This window comes from Fusarium tjaetaba (genome assembly GCF_013396195.1).
Source record: "Fusarium tjaetaba strain NRRL 66243 chromosome Unknown NRRL66243_c0000250, whole genome shotgun sequence".
NCBI classification, from domain to species: domain Eukaryota; kingdom Fungi; phylum Ascomycota; class Sordariomycetes; order Hypocreales; family Nectriaceae; genus Fusarium; species Fusarium tjaetaba.
In genome coordinates, this window is record NW_023501446.1 from 17,013 (window position 1) to 42,326 (window position 25,314).

At 48.2% G+C, this 25,314-nt stretch overlaps 12 protein-coding genes across 12 annotated transcripts; 5 read left to right on the forward strand and 7 right to left on the reverse strand.

Moving 5' to 3' along the window:
- Positions 1 to 267: 267 nt before the first annotated feature.
- On the reverse strand, positions 268 to 1,270 carry FTJAE_10639 (uncharacterized protein; the record flags this gene model as incomplete). Its single annotated transcript, XM_037343502.1, has 3 exons — positions 268 to 558; positions 614 to 844; positions 908 to 1,270. 3 exons carry the CDS (start codon positions 1,268 to 1,270, stop codon positions 268 to 270), a joined length of 885 nt encoding a protein of 294 aa, XP_037202257.1.
- A 2,384-nt stretch (positions 1,271 to 3,654) lies between these two features.
- FTJAE_10640 (uncharacterized protein) lies at positions 3,655 to 4,251 on the reverse strand (the record flags this gene model as incomplete). Its single annotated transcript, XM_037343504.1, has 2 exons — positions 3,655 to 3,966; positions 4,012 to 4,251. 2 exons carry the CDS (start codon positions 4,249 to 4,251, stop codon positions 3,655 to 3,657), a joined length of 552 nt encoding a protein of 183 aa, XP_037202258.1.
- Positions 4,252 to 5,701: 1,450 nt separating this feature from the next.
- FTJAE_10641 (uncharacterized protein) lies at positions 5,702 to 6,611 on the forward strand (the record flags this gene model as incomplete). Its single annotated transcript, XM_037343505.1, has 4 exons — positions 5,702 to 5,777; positions 5,843 to 6,054; positions 6,112 to 6,178; positions 6,244 to 6,611. The coding sequence occupies 4 exons, from the start codon at positions 5,702 to 5,704 to the stop codon at positions 6,609 to 6,611; spliced, it is 723 nt and encodes a 240-aa protein (XP_037202259.1).
- A 936-nt stretch (positions 6,612 to 7,547) lies between these two features.
- Positions 7,548 to 8,094, forward strand: FTJAE_10642 (small secreted protein; the record flags this gene model as incomplete). Its single annotated transcript, XM_037343506.1, has 2 exons — positions 7,548 to 7,847; positions 7,900 to 8,094. 2 exons carry the CDS (start codon positions 7,548 to 7,550, stop codon positions 8,092 to 8,094), a joined length of 495 nt encoding a protein of 164 aa, XP_037202260.1.
- Positions 8,095 to 8,458: 364 nt separating this feature from the next.
- Positions 8,459 to 9,292, forward strand: FTJAE_10643 (endo-1 4-beta-xylanase B; the record flags this gene model as incomplete). Its single annotated transcript, XM_037343507.1, has 1 exon — positions 8,459 to 9,292. The coding sequence occupies one exon, from the start codon at positions 8,459 to 8,461 to the stop codon at positions 9,290 to 9,292; it is 834 nt and encodes a 277-aa protein (XP_037202261.1).
- A 73-nt stretch (positions 9,293 to 9,365) lies between these two features.
- Positions 9,366 to 9,902, reverse strand: FTJAE_10644 (uncharacterized protein; the record flags this gene model as incomplete). The annotated part of the gene is made up of 2 exons (XM_037343508.1): positions 9,366 to 9,654; positions 9,715 to 9,902. The coding sequence occupies 2 exons, from the start codon at positions 9,900 to 9,902 to the stop codon at positions 9,366 to 9,368; spliced, it is 477 nt and encodes a 158-aa protein (XP_037202262.1).
- Positions 9,903 to 10,427: 525 nt separating this feature from the next.
- Positions 10,428 to 12,132, reverse strand: FTJAE_10645 (pisatin demethylase cytochrome P450; the record flags this gene model as incomplete). The annotated part of the gene is made up of 4 exons (XM_037343509.1): positions 10,428 to 10,523; positions 10,574 to 11,362; positions 11,412 to 11,766; positions 11,816 to 12,132. The coding sequence occupies 4 exons, from the start codon at positions 12,130 to 12,132 to the stop codon at positions 10,428 to 10,430; spliced, it is 1,557 nt and encodes a 518-aa protein (XP_037202263.1).
- A 765-nt stretch (positions 12,133 to 12,897) lies between these two features.
- On the reverse strand, positions 12,898 to 14,622 carry FTJAE_10646 (het-domain protein; the record flags this gene model as incomplete). Its single annotated transcript, XM_037343510.1, has 3 exons — positions 12,898 to 12,938; positions 13,165 to 14,193; positions 14,247 to 14,622. The coding sequence occupies 3 exons, from the start codon at positions 14,620 to 14,622 to the stop codon at positions 12,898 to 12,900; spliced, it is 1,446 nt and encodes a 481-aa protein (XP_037202264.1).
- Positions 14,623 to 15,450: 828 nt separating this feature from the next.
- Positions 15,451 to 16,263, forward strand: FTJAE_10647 (alanyl-tRNA synthetase; the record flags this gene model as incomplete). The annotated part of the gene is made up of 1 exon (XM_037343511.1): positions 15,451 to 16,263. One exon carries the CDS (start codon positions 15,451 to 15,453, stop codon positions 16,261 to 16,263), a length of 813 nt encoding a protein of 270 aa, XP_037202265.1.
- Positions 16,264 to 17,120: 857 nt separating this feature from the next.
- Positions 17,121 to 17,875, reverse strand: FTJAE_10648 (cutinase 3; the record flags this gene model as incomplete). The annotated part of the gene is made up of 2 exons (XM_037343512.1): positions 17,121 to 17,618; positions 17,681 to 17,875. 2 exons carry the CDS (start codon positions 17,873 to 17,875, stop codon positions 17,121 to 17,123), a joined length of 693 nt encoding a protein of 230 aa, XP_037202266.1.
- A 1,943-nt stretch (positions 17,876 to 19,818) lies between these two features.
- FTJAE_10649 (aromatic aminotransferase) lies at positions 19,819 to 21,105 on the reverse strand (the record flags this gene model as incomplete). The annotated part of the gene is made up of 1 exon (XM_037343513.1): positions 19,819 to 21,105. The coding sequence occupies one exon, from the start codon at positions 21,103 to 21,105 to the stop codon at positions 19,819 to 19,821; it is 1,287 nt and encodes a 428-aa protein (XP_037202267.1).
- Positions 21,106 to 22,387: 1,282 nt separating this feature from the next.
- On the forward strand, positions 22,388 to 24,924 carry FTJAE_10650 (uncharacterized protein; the record flags this gene model as incomplete). The annotated part of the gene is made up of 3 exons (XM_037343515.1): positions 22,388 to 23,976; positions 24,029 to 24,372; positions 24,431 to 24,924. 3 exons carry the CDS (start codon positions 22,388 to 22,390, stop codon positions 24,922 to 24,924), a joined length of 2,427 nt encoding a protein of 808 aa, XP_037202268.1.
- Between the last annotated feature and the right edge of the window lie 390 nt (positions 24,925 to 25,314).

The window sequence follows — 25,314 nt, forward strand, 5'->3', positions numbered from 1 at the left end:
GAAGTCGGCACTGATGATCTAGTTACGCTCTGGGGATCTGAATCATGCCCATCCCTGAACTGAGGTTTCGTGACATTCATTATCGCAAAAGCATTAAAGAAATACTCAAAGTCGTTGAATGGAGTCAAATAGTGGTCAGATTTAACTATCCTAGCTACAAGTATGATACCATCCCCCGGATCCAATATGTACTGTCGCTGCGTTACAACAAGCGCGATGCCCAGCATCACAGTCGAGTCTCAGCACGGTCCGGTAAGGGTTTAACATCTAGGCTTCGGTGACGTTGGGTCGAGTGCTCCACTCATCAGTAACACCCACGACATTGTACGAAACATCGGCAAACTCATCCGCGCCGTCACGCTGATAGTAGACCTTGATCTGGAAGCTCTTCTTGTCACCAGTCGACTGGAAGACGTTGGCAGCCAGACCGCTAACTTCACAAATAGTATCGTCCTTGTCATTGAAATCCATACCGTCGTTCCAATCCTCGTCCTTGTCACCAACACGGATGATCTCACGGAGGAAGAGACTGTCTCTGTCGACATAGTAAACTCGGACCTTTTAGTCGCAAGGTCCGCAAAGAAGTGTGTGTAGGTAACGGAGCGGCTTTTACCTGAGCTCTTCCGCCGCAAGACTCGGGGTGAGTGAATGCGACAGCTGAGATAATGGGCAGCTTAGGGTTGACCTTGATAGACTTTCCTTTGATCTTGAGAGTGTTCATGTCGTACTTCTTCCTGGGGATTCTTTCACTGGGGGTGCGACTCTCATAGAAGATGATCTCGTAATTCTTGTTGACTTGGAACAGAATGGTGTTGCCGTCATTCTGCGCAACAGCGACCATGTTCTGAGTTTCCAGGCGTCAGTATATGGCTTTCAGTTGAAGCATGAGGGAAGTGGTAGAGGCTACCTGGATATGAGACATATTGACTGAGGGAGGATCCGAATGGAAGTATTGAGAGATTGGATGTTGTGTGAAAGGGTTCTTGGGATACTTGAGATGATCTTGTGCTGAATGAAAGAGGTCTTGGACGGGGTCAGTCAGCTTCTTTATACTTTTTTCGACCTCCTCTTTGACTTTCTCCTTCATATTTCCCTTCGGAATATCCTTCTGCTCCTTAGCTTGGATTGGTAGACTTCGCTGGGCGTGAATGTTGAGTCTGATAACAACGATGACGAGTATCAAGCAACTAGTGCAAAGTATACACACTAAGACGAGACAGATGAAAAGGAGAGGCAGGATGAGACCAGGTTCTGGGCTCAGAACTTGCATCGTAGCTTCGGTCTGTTGATCGAGCTGGTAAAAATGTAGCATTCGCCGTGGGCATGAGCACTATTGGCTATGGGAGGTCTTGGGGTCTTCTTAGCCTCAGCTCAAATCATCTTTGGGTACCTTGTTGAGCTATAAAATGCGGTAGACTTACTGATGAGGACTCTTGAACGGGCAAGTGGAGAGCTTCGTATAGTGGTTGGTGTAAGCGTATGGCGAATAGGATCGTGAAAAAAGGGCACAGCATCCCAACTAAGTGGATGGGTGCTCGTCCAGTGTTCTCTAAACGTTAGAGCATCAGATAACTACGCAAGCTTTCTGCTAAGGGCCTTAAGTCACAACTAATGTATTGAGAAGAAGAGGATCTCCAACGGCTAATAATCTGGCTTCATCGATAATCAGCCCGTATAAGCATCATGGTTGCCAAACCAGGTGCGCAAGTTAAAAATTAGACAGGATCTTAGTTGGCCACTAACAAAAAAGAATCATACAAGTGACTTCAGAATACATGATCGCTGTACGTTACAGATTGCCGAACCCCAACCCTAGAAACCTCAAGGGACATCATGAACCTGACACTGAATCTCAGTTACTGAATAAAGGCCAGCATTGAGGCCACTCACGTAAAAGCGGATGGTAGAAATGGAGTATGCTCTTGCCAGAGCGAATCACGGAAGACAAGGAACAAATCTCCGTACGGAAAATATTTGTCTTCCGAACAGGGCAGGCTTGCAGACTGCAAAGCATACTTGGTTTCACCTTGTCGGCTTCCTCCAGCTTGGGAAGTGGCTGCAGATTTGAAGCTCCGAGCCTCAGCCCCTCCCCCGCTTGTTCGTCCTTTCAAGAAGAGAAAGGATCTAGCGAGCATTTCGGAAACAACTATCAAGGGATGTAATCCGATCCCTTGGAAACCACCCGCGTATAGGACCCTTAGTTCCGATACTGAACAGTCCAGACTGTACGAAGCTCGATGGCGATTTTGAGCCGCCATATCGAACCTTGATTAGCGAATAATATTGCCAAACAGTCACACGTCCTGCGAAGTCGTGATAATGCAAAGCCAATCATAGATGGGTAGCAGCTCTCGGTTTATGTCCTATTGCGGTGCCTTGAGTATCCGTACACGAGAGCTGTTCCTGGGGCTGCTCGCGCCGCTATAGCTTCACGATTAGAGCATGGCCATCGACACTGTGCCGGCTGCCGGCTGACTTGTGATTGAGGGGTAGTCGAAGTCAACGGCCGCGTTTTACATACGATAGCATTGAGATTCGGCGAGATGCGCTGCTGCATTCAGGTGGATACACACGCCACTGATTCCAATAAGTATACCGTGACCATTAGAAGAGAGGCCTAAGCGCCTGAACAGAATGTACTTACTGAAGCGATATCACAAATCGACTTCTAAGATGGTGAAAGAGGCGGGCTGAGGTTCCCTAGAAGGTTTTGGATTGCGAGTTGGTGGGTGGACAGGGACGGTCCGAGCGGGACACAACCCCAACGGCTTAAACCTGGGTAACCAATGTCCAAGCTTCATTGTTCACTGATAAGGTTTGCACTAGTGGCCGCCCTGCCGATGCCGGATTCGTGGGGTTTTGGTCCGCAAGCTATTGACGATCTATGGCAAATAGTTGCGTGATAAGGATGCAGGTCTATTGTGGCTGGAACCTGGGGTGAACATCCCGTCTATCGGGGGACATGTATGAGGCTGGCTGAGATGGCACACCTCGACACTGAACTACTGAAGGTATTCCATATCCCGAAAAATATCGCTACGAGCTCAGACAGAACTTCAGACGTATAGCTCGGGGACCCTAGCAAGGGCTGCAGAAAGTGGCGTGCTGAGAAGCTACGGCTGAGCATCGAGACCCTGCAGCTATCGGAAACTAAAGAGAGCAACAAGCGTTCGTAGCTGCAGCCGACACAAGCTAGACTAAGCTGGCATTTACAGCTGGGGTACTATGGCATTGAATACGGAGTATTGGACAGAACTCTGCGTGATTTATCTTCTTTGGGACAGTTCTTTAGGTCTTGGTAGCAGAAGGAGCACATGATCTGATTCAGGCGGGCTAGCCGCTTCATCTGCGGATCTGGATTGTCATTGACGAGGCTCGATACCGAGTTATCGAATCTTCCCTCTTGGTTATGGGCTATACGAGACTATCCAGCCAAGTTCACAGTCAAGCAACTTTGCTTGTTGACTCTTTGTTATCACTAGATTCGACCAGGCTCCAGGTTCTAGACTTCCGCCCAACTGTGTTCCCCGAATGAACTTGCTGATAATTCACTCCTCGGTGAGTCAACCCGTCACTAACACACAAGAACGGTACTCCACATGTCCAATGCGTCACAACCCGTAACTCCGCGCGCCAGTGCCTTTCCCCAAAGCCCTACCACTCCGAGACCTTGTTACTGATAACTTTGGGGAGCCACTTCTTATGCCCATAGCTGTACTGATGCATAGTAATCTTGGGGCGTCCATTCTCGCCCTTCCCAGAAGCGAAGACCTTGATATCCGTCTTGTCAGGCCAAGCGTGAATGCACGCCGTCAGTGAAGCATCCTTATCAACATACGGCCTTCCCTCCTCCTTGTAGCCAAGAAGGCCATGCTCCCATCCAGTGCTAGAGCCGAAAGAGACCTCTTGGATATAACCCTTGTTCTCACATTCACCCTTTTCGGGAGCAATGCAGTAGATGCGGATCTATACGGTCAGAGTACTCCATGATGGCTGGGTGATTGAACTCACTTCTGTGCCGTTTCCTCCCTGCCAGGCTGCTGCGGCGATTTGTCTGCTGCCGCACTTGACCTTCAAGTCTCCGTCTGTGAGCTTGACGAGTATAGGCTCATAGTCGTCGATTCCCGGCCCAGGAGATTTAAGGTAGCAGAGCTGGTGATTCGAATTAACGAAGAACACATAGGTCATGCCCTTGATGTCGACTGCAGCGATGTCCCTGGGGAGCTCTTTGAATGCTTCTGCGGATGCCATGACTGATAGAAACTTTGTGTCGCAAATCTCACTCGCTGATAACTTTGGTGATGGCTGTAGGTTGGATGTGATGGTATGAGAATAATATTTCTATAATTTGGGAGAGGATAACGCCTGCTTTTATAGTTTCTTGAACCTCACTCATGTCTACTTGGCAACTCCTCCAACATCCCTCGTGCATGCATAAGCAGCACTCGCATTGGCTCTTCAGTCGTTACTGTGGCTATGGCTATGGACAGAGGCAGCTCGTCTCAGAACGACTTGACCGCGATTCAAGACCAGAGCCATCAGGCGATGTCCCTTATTCCCGGTTTCGTGTTAGAGCGGGTGGTTTGGAGGCTGGCTAGCCCGATCAACGGAGCTCGCGCTCGGATCATTGAATGCATATGCACCCAGTCCTACACTAATCTCGTCACGTCTAGGTACTTCAGGAACTACTGCATGTTGTTGTTTTGTGAATCTATTATGTGGCTGCTCTGCATGGCGTCCGATAGTGTCTCGAGATACATCAAACCATGCTGCACCCACCGTTAAAGAGGGCCTCAAATGTCTAACCCGGGCCAGTAAAGATGACAAGGAGAGGAGACTCAAACTGCAAGTTCGCCTAACAGGACCAAATCCAGTGTTTCTGTTCAGCGATGTAATGGTGATCTCACTGTCGCGTGAATTATGTCCCTTCGAGGCGCCTGGAGCTGGGTTAACATGCACTAGACCAGCCAGCTCGAGCTACCATGCGCAGCACATTGTGCGCCAATTGTGTGTTTGGGCAGCAGCTTTTGAGGCGTAGCTGATTGCCCAAAATGAATATTCAGCTCTGGAATTAGATGAGGGGAAGCGCCAATCGTGCCCGTTTGGGACCCATTTTGAACCGCTGTCCGCTGTGGCTTGGTCCTAATCAGTCTAGACTGTAGATAGCCGGGTCGCTACGCGTCACACCAGCCAGCCTCAGTTGAGACTAGCCAGCCACTTTAGCAATATCACTCTCTTCGGAAGGACATTTTGGGGTAAATGGGCTGACTTCTTGAAGTGGACTGCAGCTGTAGATGCACTATTGCATGCAACTCCGTAGCCAGCATCGCAGCTATCACCTTTACATAGTTCGATAATTGCTTTAGCGCTGAAGTACGCAAGCCCTATGCAACTACACAGCAGACGCCCCCAGGATCCAAAGAAGGGACCCTACTCAGTAGATAGCGGGGAGTTAGCTGAACTCAATTCATTCGAGAGCAGCTGCATGTAGATCCTGACCCTGGATACCTGGCTTGGACCCTGGGCAAGCTCTGTAGCTCAGTAGAGCTATCGAGCTGCATTTTTCTCAAAGCTGAGGTCGTTATGATAATCCTCCCATCCCCTCATTCTTTTTAAACCCGCCAAGTGAAGCTACAATCGCAAACTTTCCTCCATCTCTATCCTCCTCCTCATCACTTTGCACTCCACCAAGCTCTTCGCAATGCTTGTACAATCTCTGTCCCGCGCCGCCATCATGGCTACTCTTTGTCTCGCAGGCTTTGCGTCTGCTGTGAGAGGTAAGTCATCTCCAGACGTAGCTCCAGACCACAATCATATACGGGCTTTCAGTAACAATGTACAGAGTCTGGCGACCCCAGTCCTGCAATCTCCGAATCGACCTCAACCACGACCGCAAGAGCGCATGAACGTAAGAAAGGTCACCGCGAGGACAAGGTCATGGTATCTTGCGCCGGTCACATCACACAATGTGGTGTTAAAGACAAAGCCAAGATTGTCTATGTACCGGTATCCACCGCAACCGTCACGAACACAATTGTCAAGACTGATGTCGTGGTACGTTTGAGTCGCATCGTTTCCATACTCGAACAGATATGCTGATACAGAGACCAGACCCTCCCAACGTCAGTCAGGGTTATCGAGAGAGTTAGAGTTGAAACTGTCACCAACACTACCATGGGTCAGTGCATAGTAATCCGATTTTTTTGGTATGATGATGAAAAGCTAACCTGCATTGAAATACAGGCCACTGTCGCGAGACCCTCACCGTCACTGGAGACCCCGTCACGGTTGCCGTCGATGTCGTGGTTATCACCACCGAAGAAATCCAGCCCATTTCAAACACAACCACGTGGAGAGTCAGTACTGTTACCGCCGGTGCCATCGAACAGTGTTTCCTTGAGAAGTATACTATGCTCGCACAGGGTTCGGCAAGCCAGGGAGGCCCAGCTGAGGCGATACCTGTCCCCTCATCTGGCAATGTCAGCCCAGCTGCATCTGTACCTGCAGCATCAGATGAAAGCCGCTCAGAGGATGACTCTGCTCAGAACCCTATGGACGCCCGTGATGAGCGACCTGTAATCATCGGGTCAGATGGAGATGTTTCGGAGTAAAGTTCCAGCCGAGGTATGACTTAATTGATCATCAGTCAATACATGGTGTTCGAGAAGGCTTGCTAAGTAGTTAGTCTGGGCTTGATGTTGAGCTATTGGTGTTGAATACTCTGTGTATATAGAGTATGACAATCTTGCAATAAGAAGTAACGAGTGCTATGAGTTCTGCTTCTGCCTCACAATGCTCGTACAACTTACATAGTGATGCGATATGCGTTCAGAAACAGCAGCATAGTAATGAAATTATCATGATTAATCATCTTGCCTTGATGATGCCGTTCATTCCTCGGATTACGCGGTGAGTACTATAGGACAATCCAAATACGCGGCGCCTCACAATAGATATAAGTTTCATAAAGCGCGTATTTAGAGTTGAAGCTTTCTGAATACTCGGGATGAACTTACGGAGTGGACCTGAGGCAATGGATTGTCTCAATCGCGATCTGAGGCACGATGAAACAATGCGCGACACTTAGGGATACCCCTAGCCTCCTCGCCAAAATGGAGCAACGCCAAGGTCTAATTGCGACATTGACCCAGATCTTACATTTGACGTTTCCGCCTACCGATAAACTATACAAAATACAAACTGGGGCACTTTCGGATCACCGCTCATCCGGTCTTCAAGCCACAGCGCGAGTATGATCACCATCGAGGATACACTGTTTTACCACGGCGCTTACACCCCAGAATAGGTTCATCCTGAAGATGAAGCATAAATTTAGTCCGTGAGAAACGTCTCATGCTCATTTAGCGCCAATGAGAGTCTGCTTTGCGATGTTTCTATCGCATACAAAGACTCGACGACACTGCCACTTATTCCAAAATCAGTCTTATCACAAACTCAATTCACTTTCACTTCTTACAGCTGGCCTGTTTTCTTGCACTCACACCCTCCATCCGTCCTCTTCCGTGCATCACATCTCAAACGCAAACATGAAGTTCACCTCGTTCCTTCTTGGCTTCGCTGCTACTGCTATCGCCAGCCCTATCAGCAAGCGCGCTGTGTTCAGCCAGTCCACATACAACGATCTTTCCATTAGTGGTGGCACTGCGGGTAACGCCCAGCAAGAGGCTCTGCAGAAGCTTGGCGGTCTGCCCACGGACCTATCAACTGTTGAGAAGTCTGACTTGGATTTCCTCAATAGTGTCAACCAGATTGCGAATGATGCTGAGGATGAGGCCTTCAACCCTGCTATCGACGCAGCTTCCGGCGAAGCAGCCGATGCTCTTCAGGTAAGTCTTCTCATCCAAGGTCAATAGGGACATAAAGCTAACGGTTTTGCAGCGCGGAAAGATCAAGAACAAGGTCTTGAAGTTGACCGCTACTATCCTCAAGCTAGAGGCTCAGCAAGCGCAGGGCGAGGATGTCGCTGATAAGCTGGCGGAGGAGAACAAGAAGTTGCAGAACAACATTTCGCAGGACAAGGATGAAGCTGGAAAGGCTTCGACGTTCCTTGCTTTTGATGCGACTACAAGCTAAGAGGATGGAGTAATGGAGATGAGGGAATTGGTTTCAGCAGTATAATAGGCAGGCCTATAAAGCGTATCCAATAATCTAAACATATTGAGCAACAAACAAAGTCAAGACAATGTTCGGAGTCCTCAAAGTGGTGAGCCAAGCACGCCAAAAGCCAAGCGTGTCGAGAATTGCAATGTGGAGAGGATGGTATCGTCTAAAACCCCAACCCCCAATGTTCGGCATCTCGGTTGGATGTTCCCGCGAGGCCAATTCTAGCAACTCCACACATAACCCCACGATCATACATCATATCTTGCCATTGAGGTTCCCTTACAGAATCTTGTCTTCAGTTCCCATAACACCAGCAGAGTGTCATCAGCTAACCATGCTCGACTCAGATCAATCCTGGCCTTTATGGGGCAGTGACTCCCTCGATGGAGCATTCGATCTCGACACTCCAGGCGACAACGCCGTCGTGACAAAGGTCAATCGCCCTTTCTTATTCGGCTACAGTCCTTCAAACCCAAATGGCCGCGGCATTCTCGTTCTCGGAGGTGGAGGATATGTTCAACTCATGGTCGGTCGTGAAGGCGTCGCCGTCGCAAAATGGCTCAACAGTCTTGGCTTCTACGCGTTCGTCCTGGTGCATCGCTTCCCAAACAGCGAAACAGGTGCTCAAGCGCCGTTAGATGACGGAAGAAGAGCTCTGAAGATCATGGTTGAGAGTGGACTTGCGCCAAAGGGGATTAGCATCTGTGGTCTCTCATCTGGTGGTCATCTCGGCGCTGCTCTTCTGTCAGAGTATCCTCGAGTCTGGACATCGCCAGATCCCGAAATGCCTCAGATTGAGTTCGCCATATTGGGTTACGGACCAGTTTCAACAAATGCGGCTGGCCGTACAATTATTGAGAACAAGCCACCTCTACCGCCCAAAGAAAAGCAAGAACTGTATGATATCGTACAGCCAGATGTTCAGCTCCGATCTCCTGCGCCGCCAGTATTCATCGTGTACTCCAACAACGACCCAGTCGTACCTGTCGTCAACGCATATCGATTAGCAGAGAGCTTCACAAAGGGCAGGGCACCGGTCGAGTTGCACATCTTTGCTGACGCGCCTCACGGATTTGCCTTGGATAGCCCGGAGGACTTGCCTGTATCAAAGTGGCCAGTTATGTGCGAAGCATGGCTGAGGCAGAACAATTGGATAGAACGAGCTTAAAATTCCCAGAGCGCAAAGCTATTATTGGTCTTCATGGTACCAACACCAAACGTCCAGCAAGCAAGGATATCTTTTAAAACAATTTCTTCACCTTCTCACCTCTCTCCTCATCCTCACCCCATCTGTCCTCCCAGAGATTTGATGCCACATACTGCCATCCCATAGGCGCACCACCCATGCCCCATCGCGTCTTCATTTCGTTGAGAGTAACTGGGTTCACAAGTTCGTAGAGCTCCAGGATCGGATATCCGTACTTGGACTCCTTGCGTCCAGCGTTGAAGTCTTCATTGCCAATACCAAAAGGCTCGGTCGGCACAGAACCTGGTTCACGGCGAGTGTTTGGTGGGATCACTGCGATGTGTCTATTGATTAGTTAGTTGGATTATTCTGGTTCCTGAGTACTGTTAGTGTGCTGAACATACGTGATTGATGAGCGACCGCCTCCACTGCCAGTCTCGTAAAGCCAGAGGCGCGAGACACCATCTTTAAGACGATACTTGCGATACTCATGGTTCTTCTGTCGGCTGATGATGTTTGCCAGGTGTTCGGGCTTGATGGCCAGCAAGACGTCTGTTTCAACTCGTTCGGCGCGTGTCTTGGATGGTGACATTGTCCTCGGCGCGGTACGTACTCGTTGCATGAGGGAATGTGGAGAAGCATGAAGTGGGAAGCGAATTGGAAAGGTTTAAGAGGGCAGCTCTTATCTTATCATGCTCGGAGTCAGTATTAACTTTATCATCATGGACACCATCCAACTGAAAGTCAAAACTTAGGACATCTCAATCATCAATATCGTGTCAATACACTACAAAATCACAAAGAAGTTCAAAAAAGACATACAACACCGGGGATTCGCTGGTCGTCACCGACCCAACTANNGATCCCGTATTTTCTACGAGCTATGGTCGTATGTATCATAGGCTACTCCACTGAAAGCTTATGAAGATGGATTGCGCACGAGCATTGATTAAAATTTTGACCATAGTAGTAAACATCCAATTGCTTACTTCCGCAGTATTTCAATCTTGTCTCTCGTCCGGAAGGAATGACACTTTATGCTTCCGCCTAAGCCGAACATTAAAGTTGCTCTGCTTCACGAACCACGCTGGATTAAAGTCAGTATCAAGAAAGTATATCACAAGGCGGTGCTTGCAGATGTATGAAAGAGCTCGGATAGGTGAAGCTTACCGTTGTTCAGATGCCATGTGTTATCCGCCGACGGGAACTCAAGCTACACGCAACGTCTTAGTAAAGGACACTTCAATCGACACTAAAGCTTACCTCATATCGCCGCAATAAAGCAGGAACCATCTTATACATCTCCAACAAACTGATGTTCTTCCCAATGCAAGTCCTCGAACCCGCGCCAAAAGCAAACATGTAGTTCTCCATCCGTCTCTTTTGCTCAGTCGAAGCTTCAATCCATCTCGACGGTCTCCACCGATCAGCATCATGGCCGAAGATATCCTTATTGCGATGAAGAACCCAGGCGTTTACTCCAACAATGGTGCCGCCTGGGATATGATGCCCGTCGACTTCAAGACCGCGTGCGGGGACGATACGTTCGAGCATGAGACCTGCAGCGGGATGGCATCGAAGAGCTTCTTTGACAACAGCGTTGAGGAAGGGAAGGTCTCGAACTTCATTCCAACTAACAAGACCATCTTCGCGGGTAAATCGGCCGGCCTTTTCTTCCTCTGCTAGCTCAGACATCAAAGTCTTCATGTCACTTGGGTTCTTCATGAGATAATAAAAGATAGCTCGGAAAGTAATCGCCGTTGTATCTGAGCCTGCAAACATATTTGCAACCGTCAGAGCGAGCACTCTATCGTTGCTCATGAACTCTGGGTCTTTTTGATTGGCTTCGAGAAAGCGTGAGAGAAAGTCTCGTCGGCCATTGTCTTGGTCGAACTTCATGTCGCCGAGCTTCTCAGGATCAACGCGGGCGAGCATTCGATTGCGGGCGAATATCGCGACGGGAGAGGATGAGTTGGTGAAACCCCATTTTGTAAGTTGTAGCCTTAATGGGTTCTTGAGGAGTAAGCTGTCGAGGATTGGCAGTTGTCCAACCTACATGACCGTCAGTTTAGTGACCACTATGAGGCTTCCATTCACCTACAGGTGCTGCATAGTTGAGCAACCATTCAAGATTCCCGATGATGTTGTCCACGTCTTTTCCGTGGTCCACAAAGCCTAGTCTCTTGGAGTACGTCAACTCGCCAATGACATCAAAGGCATAGTACTGCAGCCATGTCCCAAAGTCAAGGACGTCGTTCTGGTTGGCATATCGCTGGTCAAGTTGTTTAAAGAACTCGGTGGTAGTGGAGTCGACGAATGGCTCGAATTGAACGAGTGTGCTCATGGCATAAGCATTTGATACAGAACGTCGAAGCTGCGAATGGAACTTCTCATCTTGTGAGGTGAAGAGCGTGATGAGTCTCTTGCCGCTCTTGTTTATGGTCTGCTGCACCGGGCTACCACTTGTCAGCCTAGGCAACGCTTCTCATCGCCTTGGCCACTTACTAGAAATCTGACTTCGTATAACCTGAGTTATGGGCGTAGATTGTCTGTATAGCAGCTGGATCCGCGATCGAGACCGTGTTGGGTCCGAGTCTCACCACGCTACCGTGTTTCTCATGTAGAGCAATCTGTGTCACTTCTGGTCTTCTCCGATACACATCAAGAAAGCGCCAGAGGTCCGTGAAAGCGGCCAAAGCCGGTCCGGGTATTCCGTTCAAGCCATTGCCATACTTGTTAATGAGGAGCTTTGTGGCTAGTAGTCCAACAACGGCTGCTGCCAGATACGCCCACGGGTGTTGAAGGAAGAGATCCAGAATCATTTTATACACTTATCAGAGTCTGCAAATTTCCTCTGATTCACAGTAAAGCGTGTAAAAACGGTGGTCGATCGACTGCTTTTAACAATATTCTACCCCGCTGATACCTGTTTGGTGGTTGCGCAACGTCAACGGCACTTGCCAAGGCATCGGAAGTTTCCATGCGGGGTAATTTCCGAATAACATCACCAAAACATCGGTAACGTTCCGATTTGACTCTTTAGAGTCCTCTTCTGTAGTATATCTCTCGACTGAGAGTTCAGGCCACGGAGATGATTCGGGTTGTTTGGCGAGCTCCCCTGTCAATTGAACCCAAGGTAGGTAGGTATATTACCATGGGCCCGTGGATCTATCCAGACATCTCATCCTCCACTGCTTACATCAAAAATCCTGTTATAAAATCCTTAGCTTTATTTAAATAGACAGTATAAGCAATTTTTTTAAATAATATAAACTACTAAACTACCTTTATTTTTTCGATTTGTAAGCTCTTTCTCCATGTTCCTAAAAATATATTCCTTCTTTGTGTCCATCCTTCAAATGATATATCATGACAAGCCGGATCTGTTGTTCCCAATTCGATGGTAAAAAGGCCTATTCTGCGATAGCAGTCCAATTCAACATTTTGAAGTACAATACCGCGAATTGTAGTTCTCTTTTCGTCCCAACAGAGACATAGCCCTTGAATGGGATATTTACTGTTGCAAAAACTCCCCAGACCATAGTCAGGAATAACGGAGCATGAAATTGCGATCGAGTTCTGCCCATTTACGGTAATATTTGTTGGATGATGGTAGAACTCTCGATTTCTGAGGTCAGGCAAGTATTCCTCTGGTATAATGCGCCCTTGGAGGAAAAGGAAGCCAGCTGTGACAGTACCATATGGAGATTGAGGATATGATAATTTAATATCGTGATGCAGTATCTCAAATCCTTCATCGACAACACATGACCTTGTTGATATGTAGTTAAGGTTGCCATCTGGGATGGACGCCCAAGACCAAGACGGAGCAAAGTATCTTGCGGGTCGCGTACGGGATGTACCGTCCTCATGCCACCACAGAAGATCAAGCCAGATGTTACTTCTCCAGCAACCTGCAATGTATTCGTCTTTAATGATAGTATTCAGACGTTCCGCAATACCTGCAAGCGCGGGAAGGCGGTCATAAGGATCGGTTATTGAGCTGCGCATATAGCATAGAACCAGAGTGCTCCACAGTTGACGAGGCGGAACGGAATTAGCCTCAATAGAGGGAGATATTATTTCCTGAAACCTCTGTCGGCTCCAGTACGAAGTTGGTGTGGACAGAAATCCATCTGTTGGACTAAGTTCTGCCCAGCAGATCCATGTTGTTCTCAGCTCCCCGTAGTCAAGAATTCTTGGAGAAAGAATGAACTCTTGGTATGCCCATGCGCGAAGACTCAGAGGATCAGCGTAAGTTTGAGAAGAAGACTCCTCCACCAATATGACAGATCCTTTTCGGCCGTTCTTAGTTTCGTATTGAAGACGAAAGCCAGGAGAGCGCCTGTCTGCTCCGAAATGTGACCGTGGGTGCAGGAATCCTTCCTCAACACTCTTTGCTCTGCTAGCCATGATTGCGACATACGAGTTTTCGTAAATCTTTGCCATCTGTCCAATTTCTGTAGCTTTATCCTCTGGAGCGTCCTGTATAATGCATAGAGCATCAACCCATAGAAAGCTGAGGCCAAGCTCGCCGCAAACACGAACTGCATCCTGCAACGTCTGTGGTAAAGTGCTTGTATCGAAGGAAAGTTGGCCATTCTTCACTCGAGCCTTGCTGAGGGTGATTCGTTGCGGGCCGCCCCAGCAGTACGATAAGACTGCGTAGGCAGCCGAGGAATTCCTCTCGATAATCTCAATCCTTTTTCCCGAGTCGAGTATCTTGATGATCCTTGTTGGCATGAAACCCACAGATGGACTTGCGCAAGATATATGATTTTGGAGACACTCATGAGCCCATTTTCTTGCCAGACTAAAAGCGTGTGGTGATGCGGGTAACAAGTTCGGAGGTCTTTGAGAGACTTCATCAGCTGTACTACTTCCTGTCTAGATGCATTAGATAAGGACCCATGAAGACAATTGCGCGACGTCCGACCTTGTTCTGTCATGTATGTAAAGTATGAATTCGTTTCGTGATGGTTCTCTCCTGAAAGTGTAACAACGATGGAGTTGGGCTCAGTGTCTCCCATAGCTGGAGGAACCCTATTGACAATGGCATTGTCAGAGACTACTTCTTTACGAGAAGTGAACTTCAAAAAAAGGTACTCTGCAAAAGCACATCCTAGATTAGCCATTTGCTTGAGCTCTGACAGGGTGATCGGCTCTTGGTCTGGAGGCCACAATCTCCAATACTGATCACTCTTTGGGCCATCGAAGTGAATAAGGGGCTCTGGGTCGTTGCAATCCCGAATGAGAAATCTTTGCTCGCAGTGGAAGCATGAGTGAGCTTTTTCCTGAAGGCTAGTGCACATACTGAGTGGTGATAACTATTAATGTAAGGAAACGGAGATTGGTCTTATAACTTCTTTAATAAGCAGATCTTACATATTGGTTATATAATTCTAACTTTCTTTTATAAGTTGTAGGGAATATTGGGCAGCACCTGCCTTGCTGCCTAATTTATTTAATAAGCAATAGCATGGTGATTGAGACGTAGCATGTAGGTTCGAAGTGACTGCGAAAGTCTCCACTGTTTTCCGTGAGGAGAAACACCTCAGCTGCACGGCACGTATTGAAACAATTCACAGCCCTAGCTCAGCGGCAGTACAGCCTCGAGCGGTAAATGTTTGGCTCTAGATGTACAAAGAAAATATTAATATGCTTTGTTCTCATCTTCCAACAGGCATCGTGCTGCGTGATTGATAAATAATCGAACTTGAACTGTCTCTCTTCGTCTAGTTGCCAAAATGTTGATATCGTGGTATAGATACCCAGAGGGCACAGCACGACACGGCACTATGAAACGGTCTCGTGAAGCTCTTCCGATGCACATCCGCGTCAAAACATAGTCACGTATTGACCAGGTTTCATAATCATTCATTCTATTCGCTACTCTTTGTTTCCAAAAGTGATGACAGCAGCAAATACCTTCTTCTCTAGGTTAGGCTGTCTTGCACTAACAATTAGATAAGTGATAAGCTGCAAAGGCGCGCCCTGTGATTCACTGAATCCTCAGCACTAAACCCCGTGGGCTTTAGTGCTCGCCTCTCTCATTCGTTGATTCATCAGCTATTTCCTCCGTCGCCCTCGCATATTTCCATCTCTCTCATCATCCTGAATTATTTCTTCACATTCACAAAATGGCATCAGCGGCACGAACTGTGCTGACCTTCCAGCGCAATGCAAAGCTCCATTCTTTGCAAACACTGATCACGGCGATTCGACCATTTGGCAGCTTGGAGGCTGAGAATCGTGAGCTATTTAAGCAAGGCACCGACGAAGACTATGCAGTCGTCACAGAAGAAACAATTTTTCATCCCCAAGGAGGAGGTCAGCCCTCAGATATTGGAAAGATAAAGGATGAGGCTGGGGCTTCATTCACTGTTGCGTCTGCTCGTATGGATGCTGTTCGCGATGGTCAGGTCTTGCATTTCGGAAGATTCGACTCGGATAAGAAGTTCACGGAAGGACACAAGGTCACGCAAGAAATCGACGTTGAGAAGCGCCTTCTCTACTCTCGATATCACACCGCCGGTCACGTCCTCGGCTCAGCAGTCAACCATCTCCTCAAAGACACAGTCGAGGGCTTCGAAGAGCTGAAAGCCTCTCACTTTCCCGACTCCGCATCATGCGAATTCCAAGGCCTCATCGACGGAAAGTACAAAGAGCCCATTCAAAAGAAAGTCGATGAATTTTTAGCGGCCAAAATGCCAGTTGAGATTGACTGGTGGGACGCTGAGGAGTTTCGCAAGAATGGCCTGGAACATCTTACGCCTGACGCGAGCTTTTTGGGACCTGGAGAGACCAAGTTTCGTGTTGTGAGGATTGTTGGGGCGGAGGTTTATCCATGCGGTGGAACGCATGTTGATACTACGGATCTTTGTGGTGAGACGACGGTTAAGAAGATTGCGAGGAGTAAGGGAAAGTCAAAGGTCAGCTATTTGGTGAAATGAGGCTGGAGAGTATAGACATGATAGACGAGACAATGCCTAAAAATAGACGACGTATTCGGCATACAAGAAGCCGACACTGTTCAGGATATCTTTGTACCAAGACACCGAGGGGTGTTTTCTCATACGATTAAGCTTATTCTTCTTGAACCCTTGAGCGTGCGGCAACAACCTAATTTCCAGATCATTCAATTCGATATGAAATGAGCAGTGGCTCGATGCTACAGTGGCTTTCGCCAAGTTATCAAATAATACAACCCCCCACTATCGATGCAATGATGCTAATGCAAATAAGAAAAACGTAATCCCACGCAAAAGCTGATTCCTCCAATGTGAGAGCTTTGTCGCAAGTCAAGTGAGATCTCACAGTTATCCTACAAGTATTTCCTCACAAGTGTACCTATCATGCTTGGCAATTCCCCCGCTGTCAGATGTATCGTCACATGGGGCTTACCATATGCAATGCGTGCATGGCAACCCCTGCAGCATGGAACCCCTGGCCGGCACCTCAGACACTTCCGATACAACATGCAGGGGACAAGATGGGACGAAACCGCCAATTGCGATGTGGCTTGCTCGTATTGAACCATGTTCTGAGAATGTGATATATCGAATGTTATCTTTTCTCAACGGTCATCTTGCGTCATGATAATGGTCAGCAATTTGTCACGGCAGTTCACGTTCCCGGGGGCAAGCCTTTTGCAAGTCAATGCGATTGCGCTATCGTATTGAGTCTCAGTGTCCATGGTCACTAAAGCCATTCCTCTGTGAAGTAGATACAAACAAAAACTAATGAAAAACGTAAACCTCATAAAATGCAAGAACAGGCCAGCCTAGTCCTTCGCCCTCCATCAATCTGCTTAAGCAGCTCCAGCAGCATCAGCCTTCTGGATCAGGAACTCGGGAGCACCGTTGGAAGCATCGCTCTGGTAGGCTAAGTGAGGAGCAGCAACGATGAGCGAACCAGTGCAGACGAGATCACCAGTGTTGCAAAAGACCTTGGTGCGGTCCTCGGGGTAGCTGGGGATCTTTCCGCGGTTCTGGAGGTTCTTGGTATATCCGAAGAGAACGACTCCAGCAATCTTCTCACGAATACCAGCGTCGACGTCGGTGACACTGGCAGCGGCGAGAGCAGCACCCTGGCTGTAACCTCCAGCGATGAGAACAGCATCAGGACACTTCTGGTTAGCGTCGTTGAAGTGGCCCAGCATCTCACGGATAGCAGCGCTAGAAGTTCCACGAGGAAGAGCGTTGTCACCAAGAGTAGCGCGGTAAGAACCGCCAACGCCCTGGATCCAGACACCGTTCCTGCCGTACTTGGCCTCAAGCTTTGAAGCAACGCGGGGACCGAGAGTTCCCTTAATAAAAGAGTCAGTTATGATCTGTCACTTGGGGGGGAGTTTGGTGGGGGGTCACTAACAAGGTTGCCGGCTTCAGTGGAGCCGCGAGCGTAGATGAAGATGACGCCCGGGCATGAACCGCTGTTGCCGTTGGCAAGATCGTTGCGGGTGATGCTGCCGCCTAGCTGGCGAGCCTCGAGGGCAGCGGCATCCTGACCAGCGGGAAGAGCAGAGGCTGTGGCAGCGAGAAGAGTAGAGATGATGGAGAACTTCATTTTGGCGGTTGAGGCGAAGAAGAATCGAAGACGAATGAGTTGGATTTGAAAGAAAGGCTGTTGAGTGAGTGAATGACTGAGAGGCTTGATTTCATTCCATCAATGTCGAGGTTATCTCAGGTATTTATCTTAAATGTCAACGAAACATCCATCTTCCGTGCTTTCGCAAGTCTAACGCTTTTGGAATAACTCGAGTACAGACGATGGATCACTTTTCGGTACCAAGAAGCAAAGATCAAAGCAACCTCTCTATCTCCCGGAAACAAACCAAGAGCACAAACCCGTTCGTTCTCAAACCTATCACCACGCATCCCACCAATCTCAACTCCCGAGTCATGCAAGAAGCCCTTGTCTGCCGCCGCCAAAACCAGTAGTCTCTTCGCAAGCCCTCATCAAAACGGGAAATGAGCCCCGTTGCGCCAAGTCAAGACCAACTCCACTGATCATCGAAACAAGAGCAATATGGCAGTGTGAAACGGCGCCCTATCACCACGTTGTTGGGAACCTAAGCTTACCCACTGGGTCACCGGTGGGTGTGCCGCTTTGACAGTTGCTTTTTTAGACAGGGATACCTGAAACCACGAGAATTGGTGGCCTCAGGAGAGGTGATGGTGGCAGTGCGCATTTATTCCCGGTTTCATACTAAAACCCGCTAACGTGGTCAGCCCATGCCAATTCGAGTTTGATGAGTCTTGGGTCTCAGGAATGAACAGAGTTGAATGACCTCGGTTCGGTAAGTTCCATGCACGCGTGCAAGGTTATACTGGCCAGATTACGGGTATTTCAGCGCTAGAGCATAAAAAACATGACGGGAATTTGGGTTTTCGATAGATTGCGATTGTCGACAAGGTCATGGTGACTTTGCCTTCTAGTTTCAGTCTAACAGGTTTTAGCGCTCTCGTATTGTAGTTGAAACTGGCTTGTTTGATCCCTTGGGCTTGGACAGCTGAGACTTTCATGACTCGGTACGAACTGATGATCTTCTTGTGCTCGGACACTAGAAGGTGTCAAGAACGCTCGAGCTTGTTGTCGTTCCGATAGCGGAATATGTCTAAAAGTATGTCTAATTTTGTTTTGGGAGAACGGCGCCGGATATGTTGGCGCAGTTGGGACAACATCTTGGATCGACAGTAGTGTCTACGGACTACAACATCTTTAGGTTGATGATCATTCCGGTTTCCGAACATCGCCAAGGTTCCATGATCGCGAGAAACACCGTATTGGCTCTAGACTGAGAAGACAGACTTGTCTCACCACCATCTTGAGCTACAAGCCGGAGACAGTACCGAGGCTCATTAACGTCAACGCCAGTTTGAGGAGAAGTAATACGGAACCTTGGAACCAGCTTCAAGTTAACAACATCTCGTTCCGAGCCGAGGTTCGTGAATAAATTAATCCAACACCATCTTGAGTCTTAAGAGTCACATTAAGCTGGCCACCAACTCATCTTTACCGAGGCCTATCCTCAGATAAATGAAGACAACTCTGTTTCATCACCATCTTGATCAGCGGCGGTAGCATTAGTTATACTGGGTCACAACCTTCGGGATCACTAGCTCCGTTGTCACTAAGTTTAGTCTCAGCTCCCACCTGACTGGTACCGAGGTCTATCACCTTTGAGGTAAGGTCATCCCAGCCTCCAGGTCCCAAGTGCCTTGCGAAGGATCACAATGGTGTGAACCCCGCAAACTGAATCCAAGGTGAACCAATTGGGCCGGTCAAACTTAGCTCAGCCATCATATCAATTCGCGACAATTACCGTTCGCAGGTTAGTGAATTACATGCTTAATTGGTTGTCTAATTCTAAATTCTGCAAGTTCTTAGGACAATTTCTTGGTATAGAGTATCTTCTGTTCCAACGATACCAGCCGAACGAGTTTCGAATACAGTTGCAAACCTCAATCCTCAGGAAGAAACCAGTGTCATCCAGCACCTCCTCAAATTTAATCCCAATTCGGCCACTGGGACATGAGACTCTGTAAGCTTGGAGGCAACCATGATGAAAGTTCAATGTTGTGAGCTTCACAAGCCGAGGCATACTTGCTTTCCCATTCAACCCACTCTTCTGGCCATTCTTCCTGAAACTGCGCAACAAATACCTTTTTCAGGTGAGGAAATGCCTGGGCCGAAATGTTGATTGACTCCACAACTTCTTCATGAACCAGCGGATATGCGCTCCCCATGAGACCGAACTCTTTGATAGATTTTGGGAGCATGTGGCAAATCCTTGGTGCAGGTTGATGGCCCTGCTCCCATCGGCGATGCAGCATGCCGCTGTCGATGTACAGTGTCTCAAGGGCTTTCATGCCTGAGAGATCTTGGATTACTAGTTTGCCATCGACGCCATGGCCAGGAAGCTCGAGTGCGACGTGTTTGAGCGTATTGCTTCTCAGCATCAGGACATCCTCAATCTTGTACGTTGTACCTAATCCCTGAGATAGGTTCTGCCAAAAATATGGTGTACTGATCCGAAAAGTTTGTAGTTTTGGGAATCTACGCATCATGGTCTTCATCTCGTCGATGGAAATTAAGAATGATGTCAGTGTAATTTCGTTGACATTGTCGTGATAAAAACCTGGCATTCGAGTGCCGAAGTTGGACATGTGAATTCTTTCCAGTAGAGGTGCTGCGCGCAGTAGGCCAGCCACGCCGTCCACGCCTTCGTAGTAGTATAAGTTAAGCGCCCCTGGAAAGGTTATACTGAGTTCCTTCAAATTCAGAAGGCATCTAGACGGGGTCGACGAGAATTGCCGGTCACACCCGAAATACACCTCAAGCTTGGTGAGCATTGGTGTTAAAGAGAGAAGAACGGGCATGAAGGAATCCAAGGCATCAACGAGTAACTGCCGCCTTGCTCTGGAATATTCTGTCCTATTAATGAATTGGTCGAGATACCGAACACGCAGAGACTCCATTACGTCCAGGTTCACATAAAGCTCCTTGACATTTTTACCAAGAGCTGGGGTTCCATCGATGGTGTTGATGAAACCAAGGAAGTCGTGTCCAATCGGTCGATGATACAAGTGCGGTTGGGAGACACGCCTGAACTTCTGGCATGTCAGAGATAAGGCCAGCAGGCAATTTCTGTCACCAGCCGGGTTCGGCCATTTGGAGCGAAGGAAGTATCGAGGAGAGGGGTCTTCGCTGCAGCAGGGACAGAGCTGCTGGCATATTCTGTCGATGGTCTCCTCAGGAAAAGAGCAAAGATGGGCGGAGGATAGGGTCGTCATGGTTGTTTGGTGAGATGAGGAGGAGAGAAATCAGTGGGGAGGACCGGTATAGACAGACTCTTTTATAATACATGGTAAACAATGAAAGTTCTAACAAAAAAGTTAAAATGAATAGGCTTTCGGTGGGCATTTTTTCATATTTGCTATCTGTCAAAGGTTCGAGTCAACTAAGTTTCAGTATGCTATCGTGATACGTAAGTCCTATTCGATGTGTTTTTAATATTTTCTTTATTATTATGGCTGGTTTTTCTTTTAAACACAGGTGCTATGGCAAGCTCGTGAAATGCGCTATCGATCAGATTTCATTCATCACACGTTTTCACAACCTAAAGCTTAACTTTATAGCCACGTCAATCGCGTCCATAACCACGTAGTCCATGATCTAATCTAGACAATGCATTGTTCTTGGAAAGATAAATGGCTTTCTTTATTTAGTGTTTATTTATTTAGTGTTGCTCTGGAAATACACATAGTCTTTGTCTGTTTATCGTGAAGATTCTGCTTCTAACATGTTCTAGCATAGGGCGAGTCAACAGGGTAATACACTACGTCATCACTCTGTGAAGCTGTGAGGCACAGCAAGCCCACCAACCTTATCTATCAGTCAGCCGAAAAGTCCCCGGATCAATGACCTCTCTCCTCTCTCATGCATTTCTATTTCGAGATCCGGGTCATCTAAAACTCCGTTCTCCCGAGCCTCCCGTTTTCGAACCAAAATCTCACTGCATAACCAGCCTCGCTCTCCTAACTAAGAGCGGGAATTTGGGGGCAGTCAATTTAAACCAGGGGCAGTGACAAAATCCTTCTCGCCTCTCCTCCATTCATACTCGGATACTGCATTTTTATTTCTGTCATATGGAATGTAGTGAAACCCCGAATGACCCCATCACATTAACCGAAGCGCTCTTACTGGCCTTCTCCCCTCGTCGCTGATCCTTCGGCGCAGCCACGACGGTTTGGGTGAGGATGTTCTCTGCAAGAAGTAAAAAAAGAAATCGGATGACGAAATACCAATGATACCTTATTGAAACCTGGAAGAAGGACATTTCCTCAGATTACAAATGCATTCTCTCTCTCTAAGCCTTTTCTGAATACCTGATCCTCCGGAGGATTCTCATGGTCTCCATAAGGCCGGCCCCAAAGTTCGTAACCGAGCTTGTCGCGTGCTTTTGTCTAACTAGAGATTCACGCGTTTGATTGGTAGGGCTGATTTGATCTGTCTGCCTTGGACAACGCCCAAACTTCTCCGCATCAGCCCCCTTCGCTGGGTGAGCCATTCACCATGGGCTGCTTTAGTCGCTTTTCGGGATGGAAGCTCACAGCAGTGTACCTCACCATTCTCGTGAGTACGCTCACGACGCTCCTGTTCGTCACGCTTTTCGTGTCGCTGTTTGCGCTGAAGCGTGACGATGGAGACGATGCGGTTACCAGCGGGAGGGATGCTGGTGATGCGCTGGGCCAGAGTGTTTTGTACAAGGGGAACTGCGATACCACTGCGAAGGCGAACTTGTGGATTCATTTGCTCATTAATATTGTGAGTACGGGTATTTTGGCGTCGTCCAACTTTTTCATGCAAGGTCTTGTTGCGCCGACGAGAGCTGAAGTCGACGCTGCGCATCGTTCGGGTCATTGGCTAGAGATTGGCGTTCAGTCACTCAAGAACTTTCGTTTTCTGGGCTGGCGAAAGATCCTCTTCTGGTCTCTCTTTTCCATGAGTTCCGTTCCTCTTCATCTCGTCTTCAACGGTTGCGTCCTCGAGAGTAAAGGCACCAATGGCTTCACAGTCATGATTGGTTCTCCGGAACTCATCCAAGGAGGCTGGAAGGGACTTCCCTCAATCACTCAGGCCTACTACGATAGACTGGACTACAGCGATCAATCACAGGGCAACGGCAACCCCGAGTCTCTGGAGAAGCTAAAGCCCATCAATGACTCTTTCGTCGTTAACTCGACGGATGGAGATTGGGTTGAGATGTATCTGCCCGACTGTATCCATCGATACAACAACCCGCAACAAGCCTTGACACATTGGCGACATTTGATGATGATAATCTACGACTTTGACGATATATACCGAAATGAGACAGTTGGGTGGAAACGAGCTGATGTACTCTTAAACACCACAAACACAGCCGATCTCAACGTCACAAATCCTCTCTGGACAGTGGACGCATTTACACGCACCGGAAGGACATCTCAGAGCAGCAGTAGTACGAACCAGTACCTGTCAAACCCCGAGCCCAGTTATCTGGTATCTACTCCACCAGATGAATATGGCAGCACTCAGCCAGCCTCACGCTATTACATGAACGTCTTCGGAACGTGGGATATGCAAGGGACGCGCAATATCTTTGATCCTCAATCTGGTGCCATCATCACAGATCCAAGGGTTTTCAAGACCAAGTATCGTGTCATGCAGGTTGATCGGTGTTACTCGGAGAAGTATGAAGCGCCGTGTCGACTGAGCATAGCGAACAGTCTTTTGCTCATTGTCTGCATCATGTGTCTCTTCAAGACCATGCTGTGTCTTTTGGTCCTGAAACTTCGTGTTTGGGGGGATGAGAATCCGCTTATGACACCGGGCGATGCGATTGCGTCATTTATTTCGAGACCGGATGAGGAGACGAGGGGTATGTGTACGTTGACGATGGAGGATCTAAGAAAGACGGCAAAGCCGACGCCGACGAGGTTGGGGGAGATGAATCAGAATTATAAATGGTTGCAGGGACCGAGGCAGTGGCAGAACAACTCAATACGAAGATTTGGAAAGGCTGTTCCTCGAAGTATCTGGGTGCTGTCATCTCTGCTCATCGGATGCTCTCTCATCGTGGCTTCAGTCATGCTAAGTATCGCCATCAATGGTCAATCTCTGTAAGTCGCCTCTCCTTGTTAGTACACACGAAAGGCCTAACCCTATCAACAGGAGCGATTCTAAATTCATGCACGCGCCGCAGAACGAAGACGTGAAGAGCAACGCTCTAGATAACTTGCCTCTTATCTCACTCACCATGGTTGCCAACACGCCGCAGCTTATCCTCTCCATCTGCTACCTGGCGTACAACGGCCTCTTCACACGCATGCTAGCTGAGTTTGAGTGGTCAAAGTACAGTGTTGCGTTTCGTTCTCTGCGCGTCACTGAACCGCGCGGGTCGCAGAACGCGACGTATCGTCTTCAGCTTCCTTATCGGTTCTCGATTCCTTTGATCATTATTAGTATTGGGCTCCACTGGATCTACTCCAACTGTATTTATGTGAGCAATTACGAAGGTAAGCATCGGTTCCTAAAATAGTTAGCTACCCAGATTAAAGTGCTGACACACCATAGCATACGCCCCAGGATATCCGTATAAACGAGACGTCACAGTCGGTCTCCAGTTCTCATCCAAGGCTATCTTGGTCGGTCTCTTGACATCGATCGGAGTCGCCATCACGCCACTCTTTCTCGCCTTTGTAAAGCTCCCAGGCGTGATGGTTATCGCAGGCGCAAACTCGGCAGTTATATCAGCAGCCTGCCACTACCCCTCTACAAAACTCAAATCTCTTAGCCGTGCAACGTCAAAGATGAGCATGAGGAGCAACGAGTACGACAGCATGAGCGCTCGGCTGATAGGCGACGAAGAGGTAGAAGAACTCAGAGACGTGTCGAGGCGAAAGATCAAATGGGGGAGGATGTCGATGGGCAAGAGTGACGAGAGCTCAGTCGGACATCTCGGCTTCGGTACGGAGGAGCTTGATATCGAGAAGCCAGTAGAAGGAGAGTATTACAGTGGCGTGAGAGATGTCTATGACGAAGGATTGAGGAAAATGCGGGTGTTGTAATGATAACAGAAGTTCTGCGCGGAATCCTTCTGATGGATTGTACTACTACGCTACGGCTGGATAAAATCGGTGGCGAATGGCCTATTAGATAGATTCTCGTACATAAAATATTCATTTCCACGATCATCACTGGCTGCTTTGCTTGCATGTCCCCAGAAATTGGTGGCTGCATTCCTCATGACAGATTTGGAAGTATTGAAGGTTATAGCACGATGAATTGAGAAATCACCTTCCCCACGAACGTTAACCTAAGGCTATTCTTATCGTGGGATGGGGTCGTGATGGATAAGGGGACCGGTTAACCGGCACCGGCGTCTAATAAGTCGCCCGCATCCAAAACAGAAGTTCCTCAGCTTCGATGGCGCACTAGAACACGTTGGTGTTGTATTG